A 12546-nucleotide genomic window follows, 5' to 3' on the forward strand; every position below is an offset into this window, starting at 1 on the left:
GTGACAAAGGTATTTTGAATCTCTGACTGGGCAGAAGGAGCTAAGCAGGAGTGGGCTGTAACTGCTTTGCATTTCTGCATCCAGCCTGGGGTACGTACTGCTGGTCAACGGGAGCACGCTGAGCATCAGCAGGGATGCTTCTTGCCTCTGTTATGCTGCTATGTCCCTTCCATCTGTGTAAGGTTTATCTCTATCGTGGTGCAGTTCACACGCTGAAGCAGCAAAAAGCACAACTGACTGATACATCCAATTTTCCTTCTCTGTTTCCCTGCAGGCTTAGGAGGCTCACAAGTCCCCCTTCCACTTTCACACGATGGGAACTTCTGCAACACCTTGGCAGCAGCCAGAGGAAAATGCAGCGCACCTACAAAGCAAAGAGCACCAATACTGCAAATCAACCCCCCCTAAATATTAGAAACCACAGGCAAGGCACAGATGATACAAAACCTGACAGGCATAAGCATAGCTGAAGTAGGGCAGTAGGGAAGAGGAAGAAAACAAATAGGAAATGCCATACTCAAAAGAATTCAGCATAAAGTCTGAGTAAATCAAAGCAAGAAAAAAACCACATCTGAACCCACTTGAATTTTAGCTGCTGAAGCCTTCTGGCTACTCGGCTGCTCTGCCTGTGCGTTGCTATGCTTAATTTGCCCCACTGGATTTGCACCTCCTGTGAGTGACTGAGAGGAGCCATTGACTCGGGGAGGGTTGATTTAGTGCCGCAGGAACCAGCAGCCTGGCAGGGGCTGCGGGAGAGGCCCAGCCCGAGGTGGGTAAACACTGCATCGCGGTTTCACCCGGCAGGCAGCCGAACACCACACAGCCGCTCGCTCCCTCCCCCCGACCCAGCAGGATGGGGGAGAGAATTGGGAACAAAAAAGTAAAATTAATAGGTTGAGATAAAGAGAGTTTAGTAGGACAGCAAAGGAAAGGAAAATGATAATAACAACAACAATAATAATAACAAATATAATTAGAATATATAAAACAAGTGATGCACAGTGCAGCTGCTCACCACCCGCTGACCGATGTCCAGCCAGTCCCCGAGCAGCAGCCCCCGGCCAGCTTTCCCCCCAGTTTATATACCGAGCATGACGACATACGGTATGGGATATCCCTGTGGCCAGTTTGGGGCAGCTGTCCTGGCTGCATCTCCTCCTGGCTTCTTGTGTCCCCCAGCCTGCTTGCTGGTGGGGTGGGAAGCTGAAAAGTCCTTGACTTAGTGTCAACACTGTTTAGCAGCTAAAACATCGGTGTGCTACCAACATTATTCTCATCCTATATCCAAAACACAGCACTGTACCAGCTACTAGGAAGAAAATGAACTCTATCCCAGACAAAACCAGGACACACTAGAAGAGGGAAAGCCACAGGGAAAAAAAGACCGGAACATGGAAAAGGAGAAGAGGAGAGATGGAAGAAACGTGTCGTGAAGGATGGGCAGAGGAAAAAGAGAATGAGAAAGAGGGAATTGAACATGATACAAAAAAGGGCTGCACATTGGATTTAGTAAGATCTTCCTCCAGAATCCACATGGTTGTAAACCTCTGGTGTGCTCCGGTTTGGTGCTGGGTACTTACTGTCTACGGGAGCACCAGCACCCAGAGGAGCCTCTGTCATACACAGCGCTTCATGCTGCTCCGGGTCCCCACGCACAGCCACAAAAAACTGACACTGGGCCAGGGGAAGATAAACCAGTTATATCTTTTCTTGATGTGTTTCTCTGGAAAGTTCTTTCCCTGGAGAGACACAGCCCTGTGAAAATGACAGGATACACTCAGTAAATCTGTAATACCTGCTACGTAAGCCAACTGTTTCAAATTCCTGCTTTGCATTAGCCAAGCTCCCAGCAGACTTTAGCTGACAAGCAGTGATTGCCTATGGCACAAAAAAGCGAGGAGCCAGTGAAATATTCCTCAGGACATGAAGAAGGGAGCATTTCCCAGTTCACTTAGGACGACAAAGGTCTGGAACAGTACGTTACACTGAACAAAATCTCAAAAAGGAAAATATTCCAAACTTCTTCCTGCTCCCTGACGTATGCCCAGGACACGTAGGCACAGCCTGGAAGGTAAACGCTGGGTCATGGTTTGTGACAGGGAAAGCCTATGAAAAGGTCGCAGTCTAACCTGAACTCCGGAGAAACTCAACCCATCTCAAGTGTTGTCAACTACTTGAAATTCAGGACAGGTTTGTTAAAGTTTTCGCAGTGAGCTTTTTTGAGCAAATGTAGGTGCAGTTATGGTTTCCCATCAGAGTTGTGTGAATGTGTGGTAAGACACAAAACCAAGTGAGAAAAGGTGCTATTCATTGACTTTTCCTGTGGCATTTGCTGAATGTTGTGAAAGTCACAGATCAAAGCAAAAAGCTTGGTGCGCGTCCTTAAATTAGATGTAATTAAACAAACAACTGTTTGTATAAATCCCTGAAAAGCAAAACTGGCCAATGTAACCACGTGCCAGTGCGCTAGCTGCTTCTGCTTTTTCCAAAAGTTTGGAAAATTTTCATTAATCAAGGTGTGTTGAACCGCAGGCTTGTTCTTCCTGGTCACAACGCTGCTGTGTAAAGGGCCACCCTGGGGAAAAAAGGACCAGTCAGATTCTCCATTTAAAAAACACTTCAGAGTTTTGAACTTGAAGTACCACAGGACAAGAAGCATAGCCCTGTAACACCGCGGGGAGCCTGGTGTACCGGCTCGCTCCGAGTCTGGAAGCAGGACCGAGCCCTGCTGCTCCTCATCACCAGCTGGGGCACAGCCAGGTCGGAACAAATTCCTTTCCGTATTAAAGAAATTTCATTCTGTTTGGGGGGCAGCCGCTGAGGCCGGCCGGTTGGCTCCGTCCACTGCTTCACGGACACGTGAAATATGTCCCACCACCCCGCCATCCACCATGGCACTACGCGGTACACACGGGCAGCCTTGGGAGATAGCTGCACGTCACCAAAGGCTGAATTTCCCTTTCGGCTGTTGTCCTTTCTGGTCAAACTGTGAGGCACGCGGGTGAGGCTGAAAACCGCCCTCTGAAGAGCAAGTCCTGGGCAAAGGGCGCCCCGAGCTTGCACAGCGCCACCTCCGCCTCCCCCGAACCGCGAACCCACCGCAAAGTAAACGGCGATCTTTGTACTTGCCTGAAAGGATGAACACCCAGAGAATAAAGCGCGGGGACCCCGCCCCCCACCCCCACCGGAGCCCTCCAGCCGCCCGGGCCCGCCGCGAGGGGTGGGGTGGCGGTGCCGGGGACACAGGCCCTGCCGTCGGGCACGGCCGCGGGCACAGCCCCGGAGGAGGAAGCGGCCGGGGCCGGCGCTCCGCAGCTCCTCCGACGGGGCCAGCCACGGCCCTGCGCCGCCTCCGTCCCGGGGGTCACGGCCCTGCCCGACCCATCCCGTCCCGTCGCGGACGGCCGGGGCGGCGGTCTCCGCGGGGGCGGGCACGGGCGGGCTGTGGGCACCGGCTCCGGGCCGCCGCTGCTGCCGCCCGGCTGGGCTGGTGCCGCGGGCAGGACCCCCGCCGCACTCCGGCTGCAGCCACGGCCGGGGCAGCGCCCCCGGGGCGACCAGACACCCGCTCCTCTGCGGCTCCCGCACGGTCCCCGCGGCGGCCGCGCCGCTCCGGCGGGTGTCGGCACGCGGCGCGGAGCGGGACACGCGGGGGCCCTGCCAGCGGCCGCCGCACCGGCACTTACCGGGGCCTCGTCGTCCCCCTGAAACGGTCCTTTCTGTAACCCCGTCGGCGGTGGCACCGGGCAGGCGACGAGACGTCGGGGCTGCGCTCCCGGGAGCGGCGGGGCCGCGGCCGCCCCCCTCCCGCGCTGCCCATCCTTTAGGAGCGGCGCACGCAGACGCTCACCGTATGGAAACGCTCCGCAGCCAGGTTAACCGCATCCCCCTCCTCTTCGCATCCCCTCCCTCCGCACCGGCTCCCTCGCCCCCTCCCCCCGGACTTTTTGTGGGCCTTGGAAGAGTTTTTGCAGAGTTCCGCCTCTCCTCTGAATCCGCTCCTCCATCCTTCCAGCCTCGGAGGCGACCGAAAAAAAACCAACCCAACCAACACCACCAAAAAAACCCAACCAAAAACCACCAACCCCCAAAACCCCCAAACTTGTGTTAGGAACAATAATCTCATTTGCAAAGAAAAATCCTTGGAATGGGGACTTATTGTAACGCCGCTGGGTAGCAGCCTCCGCTGCTGGGCTTTTTTCAATCAAGGAGCAAACTGCAGCTGAACGCCAGTTGGCTCCTCCAGCGCAATTCTCCTAAATCATGATAGACAGATTGCGTGAAAAACAGGAATTCCAAAGAATTTCCTGCCCTGGGAACAGAAGTTAAGGCTATATTTAACAACATCTGAAGCTGTCAAGAATGCTTTGTGGTTGGATAACAGAGCAGAAAAATGTGAAAAATGCAGGCTACTGCTATACCAAATATGGAAATATTGTTACGTCTGGTGTCTAAATCCCCATCTGGAAATACTTACGGCCATGGAAAGCAAAGACGCCACAACAGAAGCCTGAACGACCCCCCCCACCCCCCCCAGCCCCAAACGTTAAACTTTGACGGGGAAACACTATTCGCTGGAGCGGGGGCCGGCAGGGCCGGTGACGGGCGGGCGGAGGGGACCGGGGGTCCCATCCCGCCCCCCCCCGCTGCGGGGCCAGGCACCTGGCGGGGGCCCGGGGGCACGGCCCCGCTGCCGGGCTCCGCGGCCCCGCGGGACGCTCCGCCTGCCCCTCGGGCAGCGGCACTAACGGCGACAGCCCCGGTGCCGCCCGCACGCGCGGGGGTGCCCCGCGGCCCTGCCGCCGTCGGTTCAGGTGGCGGGGGGCGCACGGCCCGGCAGCCCCCACCAGGATAGGCTCCTCGCGTTAACGTGCTCGTGGTGGGGGCGTCCGTGCGGGTAACGGGGCCGCGGTGTCGCGGTGCGCCGTGCGGCGGCGGGACGGCCCCGGGGGCGCGCCGCGCGGGACGGCCCCTCCCGCGCCGAAGCGTCCCCTTTGGCCCACCCCCGCCGCCGCGCCGTGCGGGGCAGCCCCGACGGGGAGCGGGGAGCGGGGGGCGGGGGGGACCCCCCGCGGCAGGGCCGCCGCCAGCGGCCGCGGTGCCGGGAGACGGGGCGGGGCGGGGCGGCCGCGCCGCGCGCCAGCCGCATTCCTGGGATGCCGCGAGCGCTGGACGCGGCCGCGGCCCGGAACGCGCGACGTCAGCGCCGCGGCGCACGCGGCGGCCCCGCGCCCCATATAAGGCGGCCGCCCCCGGTCGCTGCCTCAGACCGCGCCGGCCCCGCTCCGCTCCGCTCGCCCCGCCGTCCCTCGCTCCCAGCGCCGGCGCTCGACATGGGCTCCGCGGGCACCCGCCGCGCCCTGGCGGCCGCTCTCCTCTGCCTGGCGCGCCTGGTAAGTGCCGCGGCTCTGCCCGCGGCGGGGCGGCGGGGGGCGGCCCCGCTCCGCTCCCGGCCGCTCACCGGCCCCCGCTGTGCTCCGCTCCGCAGGCTCTGGGCTCGCCCTGCCCCGCCGTGTGCCGCTGCCCGGCGGCCGTGCCGCAGTGCGCCCCGGGCGTGGGGCTGGTGCCGGACGGCTGCGGCTGCTGCAAGGTCTGCGCCAAGCAGCTGAACGAGGACTGCAGCCGGGCGCTGCCCTGCGACCACACCAAGGGGCTGGAGTGCAACTTCGGCGCCAGCCCCGCCGCGCTGAAGGGCATCTGCAGAGGTAAGCGGCGCCCCCCGCCCCCAGCCCCCCGGGGGGGACCCGCGGCCCCTGTGCCGCCAAAGTTTAGTAACTTCGAGCCCATGTATGGTTATGCTTTGTTGTTGGTAGCTTGGCAGAAAGGCACATGACTTCAGCAGTCTGGAATGCGATTCAGTATGTCTGGGCTCCGCTAAACGCACATAAGGAAAAGTGATTCCTGACTGACTTATTGTTCTGGCCCCGCGTCCCCGGGAGTGTGTGTGTGTGTGTGGGGGGGGGGGCGCCGCCGCCGCCCGCCGAATGTAGCGGGCAGCGAAATACCTGTGCGGAGACGGGCGCTCCCGCCGCTCACTCCCGCCTCTCCCTCCCCGTTGGTCCCCGCAGCGCAGTCCGAGGGCAGACCCTGCGAGTACAACTCCAAAATCTACCAGAACGGCGAAAGCTTCCAGCCCAACTGCAAGCACCAGTGTACGTGCATAGATGGAGCCGTGGGCTGCATCCCGCTCTGCCCGCAGGAGCTGTCGCTCCCCAACCTGGGCTGTCCCAGCCCCAGGCTGGTCAAAGTGCCCGGGCAGTGCTGTGAAGAGTGGGTCTGCGATGAGAGCAAGGATGCGCTGGATGAGCTGGAAGGCTTCTTCAGCAAAGAGTTCAGTCCAGATGATTCCGAAGGCGAACTGACCAGGAACAACGAGCTCATTGCCATTGTGAAGGGAGGCCTGAAAATGCTACCTGGTGAGTGAGTGCAGGCTCCTCTCTGTAGTGACAGTCAGGGGGAGGAGGTGGCAGGGGAGGATGGCTGTATGACTCCTTAGACCCCCGATGGAAAGAAAGAAACCCAGTGAGAGGGTGTATGTAGGCTAAGACGTCCCTTTCTTTTCCAGTTTTTGGATCTGAGCCGCAAGGCCGAGCTTTTGAGAATCCCAAGTGCATTGTGCAAACAACCTCCTGGTCCCAGTGCTCAAAGACGTGCGGAACTGGCATCTCCACAAGGGTGACCAACGACAATCCCGACTGCAAGCTCATCAAAGAGACCAGGATATGTGAAGTGAGGCCATGTGGCCAGCCTAGCTACGCCTCCCTAAAGGTAAACACAGACTCTTCCAGTGCTCCTCTCTTTTCCAAACTGCTTTGGGTAGAGGGTAAAGGCTGGACAAGAATCTCCTGCTAATAATAATAATGATATCGTTGCCTCCCCTTTACAGAAGGGGAAAAAATGCACCAAGACTAAGAAGTCCCCATCCCCGGTGAAGTTTACTTATGCCGGATGTTCCAGCGTGAAGAAGTACCGCCCCAAGTACTGCGGCTCCTGCGTGGATGGCAGGTGCTGTACGCCCCAGCAGACCAGGACTGTCAAGATCAGGTTCCGCTGTGATGATGGGGAAACCTTCACCAAGAGCGTCATGATGATCCAGTCCTGCCGATGCAGCTACAACTGTCCGCATGCGAATGAAGCTTATCCCTACTACAGACTAGTCAATGACATTCACAAATTTAGAGACTAAGTTGTGTTGGGGGTGGGATGCTAAACAGAATTCTGAAGTAACCAGCCATGGAGAAAGGACCTTTGATGGAGATGGTGCCTTGCCCATTTGAGGGCAACATTATGTTACAAGAGTGCACTGTGCAACTGGACACTAATGCAACAGAGATTTAAGCATACTTAAAGCTTCATAGTACTGGAGCAACTTTACTGCTTCTTTTTGGAGCACCTTATCTAATTACATACTGTTTTCTGTTTGTAAGTGATCAGATAAATGTTTTGTTCCGGTTATGAAAACTTCTTTTCTATCCAATTTAACACTATGCTTCTCCCCTTCCCTCCATTCTCTCCCACCCTTTCCCAACCAAGTTGGAAGTTACATTCCTTCCTGAGGTGGGCACTTGTGCGGTGTTCACAGTGGCAGCTATTATGTACCAACTGTAGTTTAATGGCAAACAGAAATCAGTTGTTTTAAAGCTGAGTATTTTATTTATCAAACTAGCGTTTTGTTTTGTTTTTCTTTGTGGTTTTTTTTTTTTAACCCCTTCCAGCCCCTGTAATACTGGAATAAGTTGTAAATGATTTTAATTTTATATTCAATGAATTAAAAATTTATTTATGGAATTAATCATTTAATAAAGAAATATTTACCTAACTACTCTTAGCAGAGATTTCTGACAGGCAACAGACTTAAATACAGCAAATGGAAGAGCTTTCTGTGAAAACTTTGAAATAGGAAAAGCTTGGATTCTCTGAAAATCAATATGAGCTCTACTAGACACAGCAATGAACTAGAGAAAAGCAAAGTCTTAATTCTTTAGGTAAATGATGTTTCTGAAGTGGTGTATGCAGCCTGCAACCCCGCAGTCTAGAAAGTATATACAGAAAGAGCTTCTTGGCATTGAAAGCAAATGTTTGATAGAGAGACTGAAATGTTAATTAGACTGTCAGATTATTCAAACAGTCCTGGAATTTGCAACATAAGGTACTTCATTAGAATGCAATGCATGCCCAGTGATGTTGAACGTGGGGTGGAATTGGTCGTCAGGTCTCGTGTTTTTTGGTGGCTGCTTTTTGCAAATTAATACATTTCTGTGGCAGAAGAATGTTTCCTGCAGTCTGCAGGAGGCAGTTTGCTTTCACTAAATTCAAATTAAATGAGCTTGAAGCAATGACTTTTGCTAATCCTAATAACCCAGTGATGAAAAGTAAACATACTGTTAACAGGAGAAGAATGTGAGGAATTTCAAGTACTTCTCCAATGGAATAAAAGGCAAAGCAGCTACTCTTCCTCGCCTCCCATTCCCGCTTATTAAATGTGTAATTACACTTCATACTGTGGGACACAGATGATGTTTGGGTAACTGAGGGAGTCATAGTAAGACAGCTAGCTGGCATGCGGTAGGAAAATGACATTTAAAAAAACCAAACTAGAGTAGGAGCTGAGAAAGCAGCATCAAACATTTGTACTGTTCTGGTTAGTATAAAGCTGTGCTACAGGTAAGACTGAAAGGAAGCCTGCAACACAGGGTGGTGGTGGTGGTGTTTTTTTTTTTTTTATTCCACCTTGTGACTGGTTAGTTCTCTGGCAGAATATTCTCCCATAGCCTTTAGTAAGAGAGCCACCTCTCATAAAAAGACAGAGACTGATTTTGAGGGTTTTAGTATTGTGAAGGGGTGTCATCCAGTTAGATGCAGAAGTGGTTAAAAGTAATCTTTTTATTAGATCAGACATAAATATTTCAATAAAATAAATGGCTGAGTATCTCAGAAGCTCATCTCTGGCAGCTTATGCTTTGCCTGAGAAATTACAGCTTGCTCTCTTCTGCTCAGTCAAATTCTCTCCTCGGAGGCATTCAAAATTTGTGCTGTTTTGGAATTCACCACCTGGACACCAGCCTCAGCTGTACCTAAACTTGTCTGTACCATAATTGTTAACGGTAGAAGTGTAAAACGTGGTGAAGGGCTTTTGTTTGGCTTCTACTTACATCTAGCACTGAACACCTCACTCCATCAGCCGCTCACTGAGCAACCATTGGGTTTACATGTTGGGTTATTGTGTGGAGCGTGGAAGAAGAATACGTGGCTCACGGATACACAACAGCTTGCACGCACACTCCTCGCCATCCCCACTGTCACTTATGCTTGAACAACACCCATCTCCAGCGCAACGGTTCCACAAAAAATTACACATACGTGTAACTATATTGTATGTGTAGTCTAGATGCCCATCACGCACACTGTGCACAAGCAGAAGCAGCTCTTCCAACTCCTGCCTGAAGCGTGGCTCCGGCCAGGCCCTGGATTTTCCAACCTGCGCTTTGGGCTTCCCGTGTTTCATGACGTAGAGGGGTGGTTCTGTCATCTGCTTGCTGGAGAAATAGGCTGTCGGGAGAGTAACGGCTGCAGGAGCACATCATGCATATGTAAAGCACACAAATGAAGTTGTCCTGCTTAAGGAGTGGGAGTGAACCCCACCAAAATGAACTGTGGGTCTCCCAGAGCTGGGGTGCCACACCAACTGGTCATCGTCCCTATAGCCCTCTCTTCACCTCTTGCATCTCGCAGTTATGGGCAAGGCTACTAACCCCTGCCATTCCCAATGCTGTAAAAGGAATCAGTACCAATTTTTGAGTATCATCTTTGCGCTGGCTTCGAAATTTGTACATCCTCTGTTGTTCCAGCAGAAAAAACCCTAAGCACTGGGTGTGAACAGAGAAATGATAAAAGCAAAGGTTCCTTCAAGTGCAATCAGCCGGGCTGCCAGGCAAGGTTAATGAGCACAACCATAATTCTGTTTCTTGGTCAAAAACTAAAATATCGACACCCCCCAAGGTGAACACGGAAAGATGAGGCGTGAGGAGCATAACGCGTGACACGCATGACGCGCAGCACCAAGTTCTGGGCACATGGCAGTGCCAGGCCCAGCAGTTCCAGCCTTGGCAGTGAAGGCGGCTGCACCGGCGGGGGGGCCCCTCTGGGCCGGGGGCCCGGCAGAGCCCCTGCCCCCCCGGAGGTCGCCCCGCACGGTCCCCCCGCACGGCGCCCCCCCGGCCCTGCCCTGCGGCCCGCCCCCCGCGCCCCCCGCAGCCGCACCGGGGCCGCGGCTCCCGCGGCTGCTGCCGCCGCCAAAAGGAGCGTTTGTCACACTGCAGCGCCGGGCCGCAGGGACGGGCGCCCCTTGTCACCAGGGTCCGCCGGCGGCACCCGCCGCGCTGTCAGGGCTACGCACAGCATCCCCGTGCTCCCGGGGCACCGCAGGCGAACGCGGGGTCCTGCGGCACCACCGGGCCGGGGCGCTGTCCGGTGGGATGCGGCAGCTCGCTCCCCTCCGGCAGCAGTGGATGGAGGGAAAGGTGACACCTCCCCGACAGCGGGACAGCCAGGCTCCCAACTAACCCCCGCGGAGCCGAGCCCTCAGGCCCTCCGTACTGCACATACAAACCACCGCCGAGCCCCAGCGCAGCTGCCCCCGGCTGCCGGACCCGCTCGGGGGCTCATGGGCTGCGCCGGGTGGGCACGGCTCGGGGGGTGTCTGTGGGGGGTGCCCAGCACTCGCAGCCCACTGGAGCTGTGTGTATCACCCCACAGGTCCTGAGGGCTGAAACGAGGGAGCCTGCAGCGGCGGGCTGGCAGTGTGACCCACCTACCTGCACGGCAGCGGGCGAACGTGTCACACCAGAGGCTGCTCTCCCAGATGCTCGCCCTGAGCTGATCCTGCAGGAAAGCACTTCGATGCGCGCGCGCGTTTTCGTGTACTCCTGTCTGATCAGTGGAGCTGTTCCCACGAAGTGCCCGGAGTGCTCGGCGCGCAGCCGGAGAAGGCTGTGCAGCTTTCCCGGCTGCTCTGTCTCAAACCTGTGTTTTCATGTAAGCACGCCCCCGTTTTCACCTTCACCATTTTTTTTCTCCACGTTACATAAAACAGCACGTAGAAATGCGGAGGTGCCACAATGAGACAGTAACATACAACGGGCTTTGGAGATACCTATACATGCATTTCAACTCATCACAACCAAACTGCACCAAACTGTTGTGAGACTTGGTGTCTAGAAAACATCGATCTTGTAAAAGACGACCTCAACCAACAAAATGATACAGTAAGTACCTGTCTGTATTACCCTGTCAAGACCAAACACCAATAAGCTGAATAGACGGTACCCAGCACGCTATGATTCTCCCCCCTCCAAAAAGCTACAGAGCTACAACTTCTACATACACAGTTTATATTGGAGAAGATCCTTGAAAGACCCCGAGGCACCATTCACGTAAGTAACTTCATCTGTCCTGAAGTACAGGCACTTACGGGACGGAATGTAGCAACCGTCCAGGAAGAAAAGATTACACAAGATTTTCAAGTTTACTAGACACAAGAAGTATAAAGGTAGGGTGCACAGATTTTCAGTAAGAATGAAGGGACCCCACCGTAAGTATGAGTTAAACAGCAGCGTAGTCCAGCAGCATTTTGAGAACACTGGTTGAAGACCAGACCAGAAGCAGCCCAGCGTATCAGCCGAGTAAAAGACACCGCTTTCTTTGTAGCTGCTGATTTCCTTCAGCATCTCAAGCCACCCAGGTTAGATCCTAAATTAGTTCATGAATTTGACAAAAATCTATCAAGACATCACAGCTCCAAAATGAGCAAGTCTGCTAATGAGAACTTAAACCAGGAATGTCTATTTTCCTCTACAGAAGCAGATGCTCATGCTGTAGTGGAACAATGGCATTAAACCCAATGTGGATGCCCAATGGCAGCTGAAAGTAGAGATTGGGAAAAAAGGTCAACTAAGAGATACCACTGAGATTTTAGATACGAAACTGGTGGGGACTTCTCAGGCAAGCTTTTAATGCCACCCCTGTCTGCTTTTCTCCCTGAATATCTATACTTCATTCAGCAACAGAATTTTTACCTCACCTGGGCATCTCTCTACTCCCTGTTGGCACTCTTGACAAAATGGGCAAGTTCTAGGGCTGTGATTCAGTACAAAACCTGGAAACAAGGGGTGGAAAGGCAACAGGAGCTTTCACAGTCACTTCTTCCTCCTTCTTGCGGCAGAACTGGGATGACAGGGAGAAAGTGACAATGTGATACCGAAAACTTTTGCTCTCTCCACCAACTGGAATCATGCAGGAACCAGCCAGCTCTCAGCGTGGCAGTTCAGTCTCTAAATCAAGACTCCCTCTCCCCTCTCTCATTTCTATCCTTGCTTCTTTGGCAGATTATTTTTAACCTGTTCTGATTTGTCATGCAACCCTACAAACAGCTGTACTGACGCGACTTACGCAACAAGAAGCCTAATGCAAAAGGATTAGATAAAGATGAGGGCTAGCGTGCCACTTAAAATCCACCATTTCTATCACTAGCCCACAAAGACTTCCCTT

The 12546-nt window shown here is 54.2% G+C and overlaps 1 protein-coding gene and 1 long non-coding RNA gene across 2 annotated transcripts; one reads left to right on the forward strand and one right to left on the reverse strand.

Moving 5' to 3' along the window:
* Window positions 1-894: 894 nt before the first annotated feature.
* Window positions 895-3844, reverse strand: LOC308071347. The gene is made up of 2 exons (XR_013931098.1): window positions 3687-3844; window positions 895-2575 (listed from the first exon to the last, which is right to left on the reverse strand). It is a non-coding gene; the product is annotated as an uncharacterized lncRNA (long non-coding RNA).
* Window positions 3845-5141: 1297 nt separating this feature from the next.
* On the forward strand, window positions 5142-7819 carry CCN1 (cellular communication network factor 1). Its single transcript, XM_080406642.1, has 5 exons — window positions 5142-5393; window positions 5489-5705; window positions 6069-6416; window positions 6566-6768; window positions 6887-7819. Exons 1-5 carry the CDS (start codon window positions 5157-5159, stop codon window positions 7184-7186), a joined length of 1305 nt encoding a protein of 434 aa, XP_080262768.1. The 5' UTR covers window positions 5142-5156; the 3' UTR covers window positions 7187-7819.
* Window positions 7820-12546: the final 4727 nt, after the last annotated feature.

This window comes from Falco punctatus, assembly GCF_963210335.1.
Source record: "Falco punctatus genome assembly, chromosome: 11".
NCBI lineage: Eukaryota > Metazoa > Chordata > Aves > Falconiformes > Falconidae > Falco > Falco punctatus.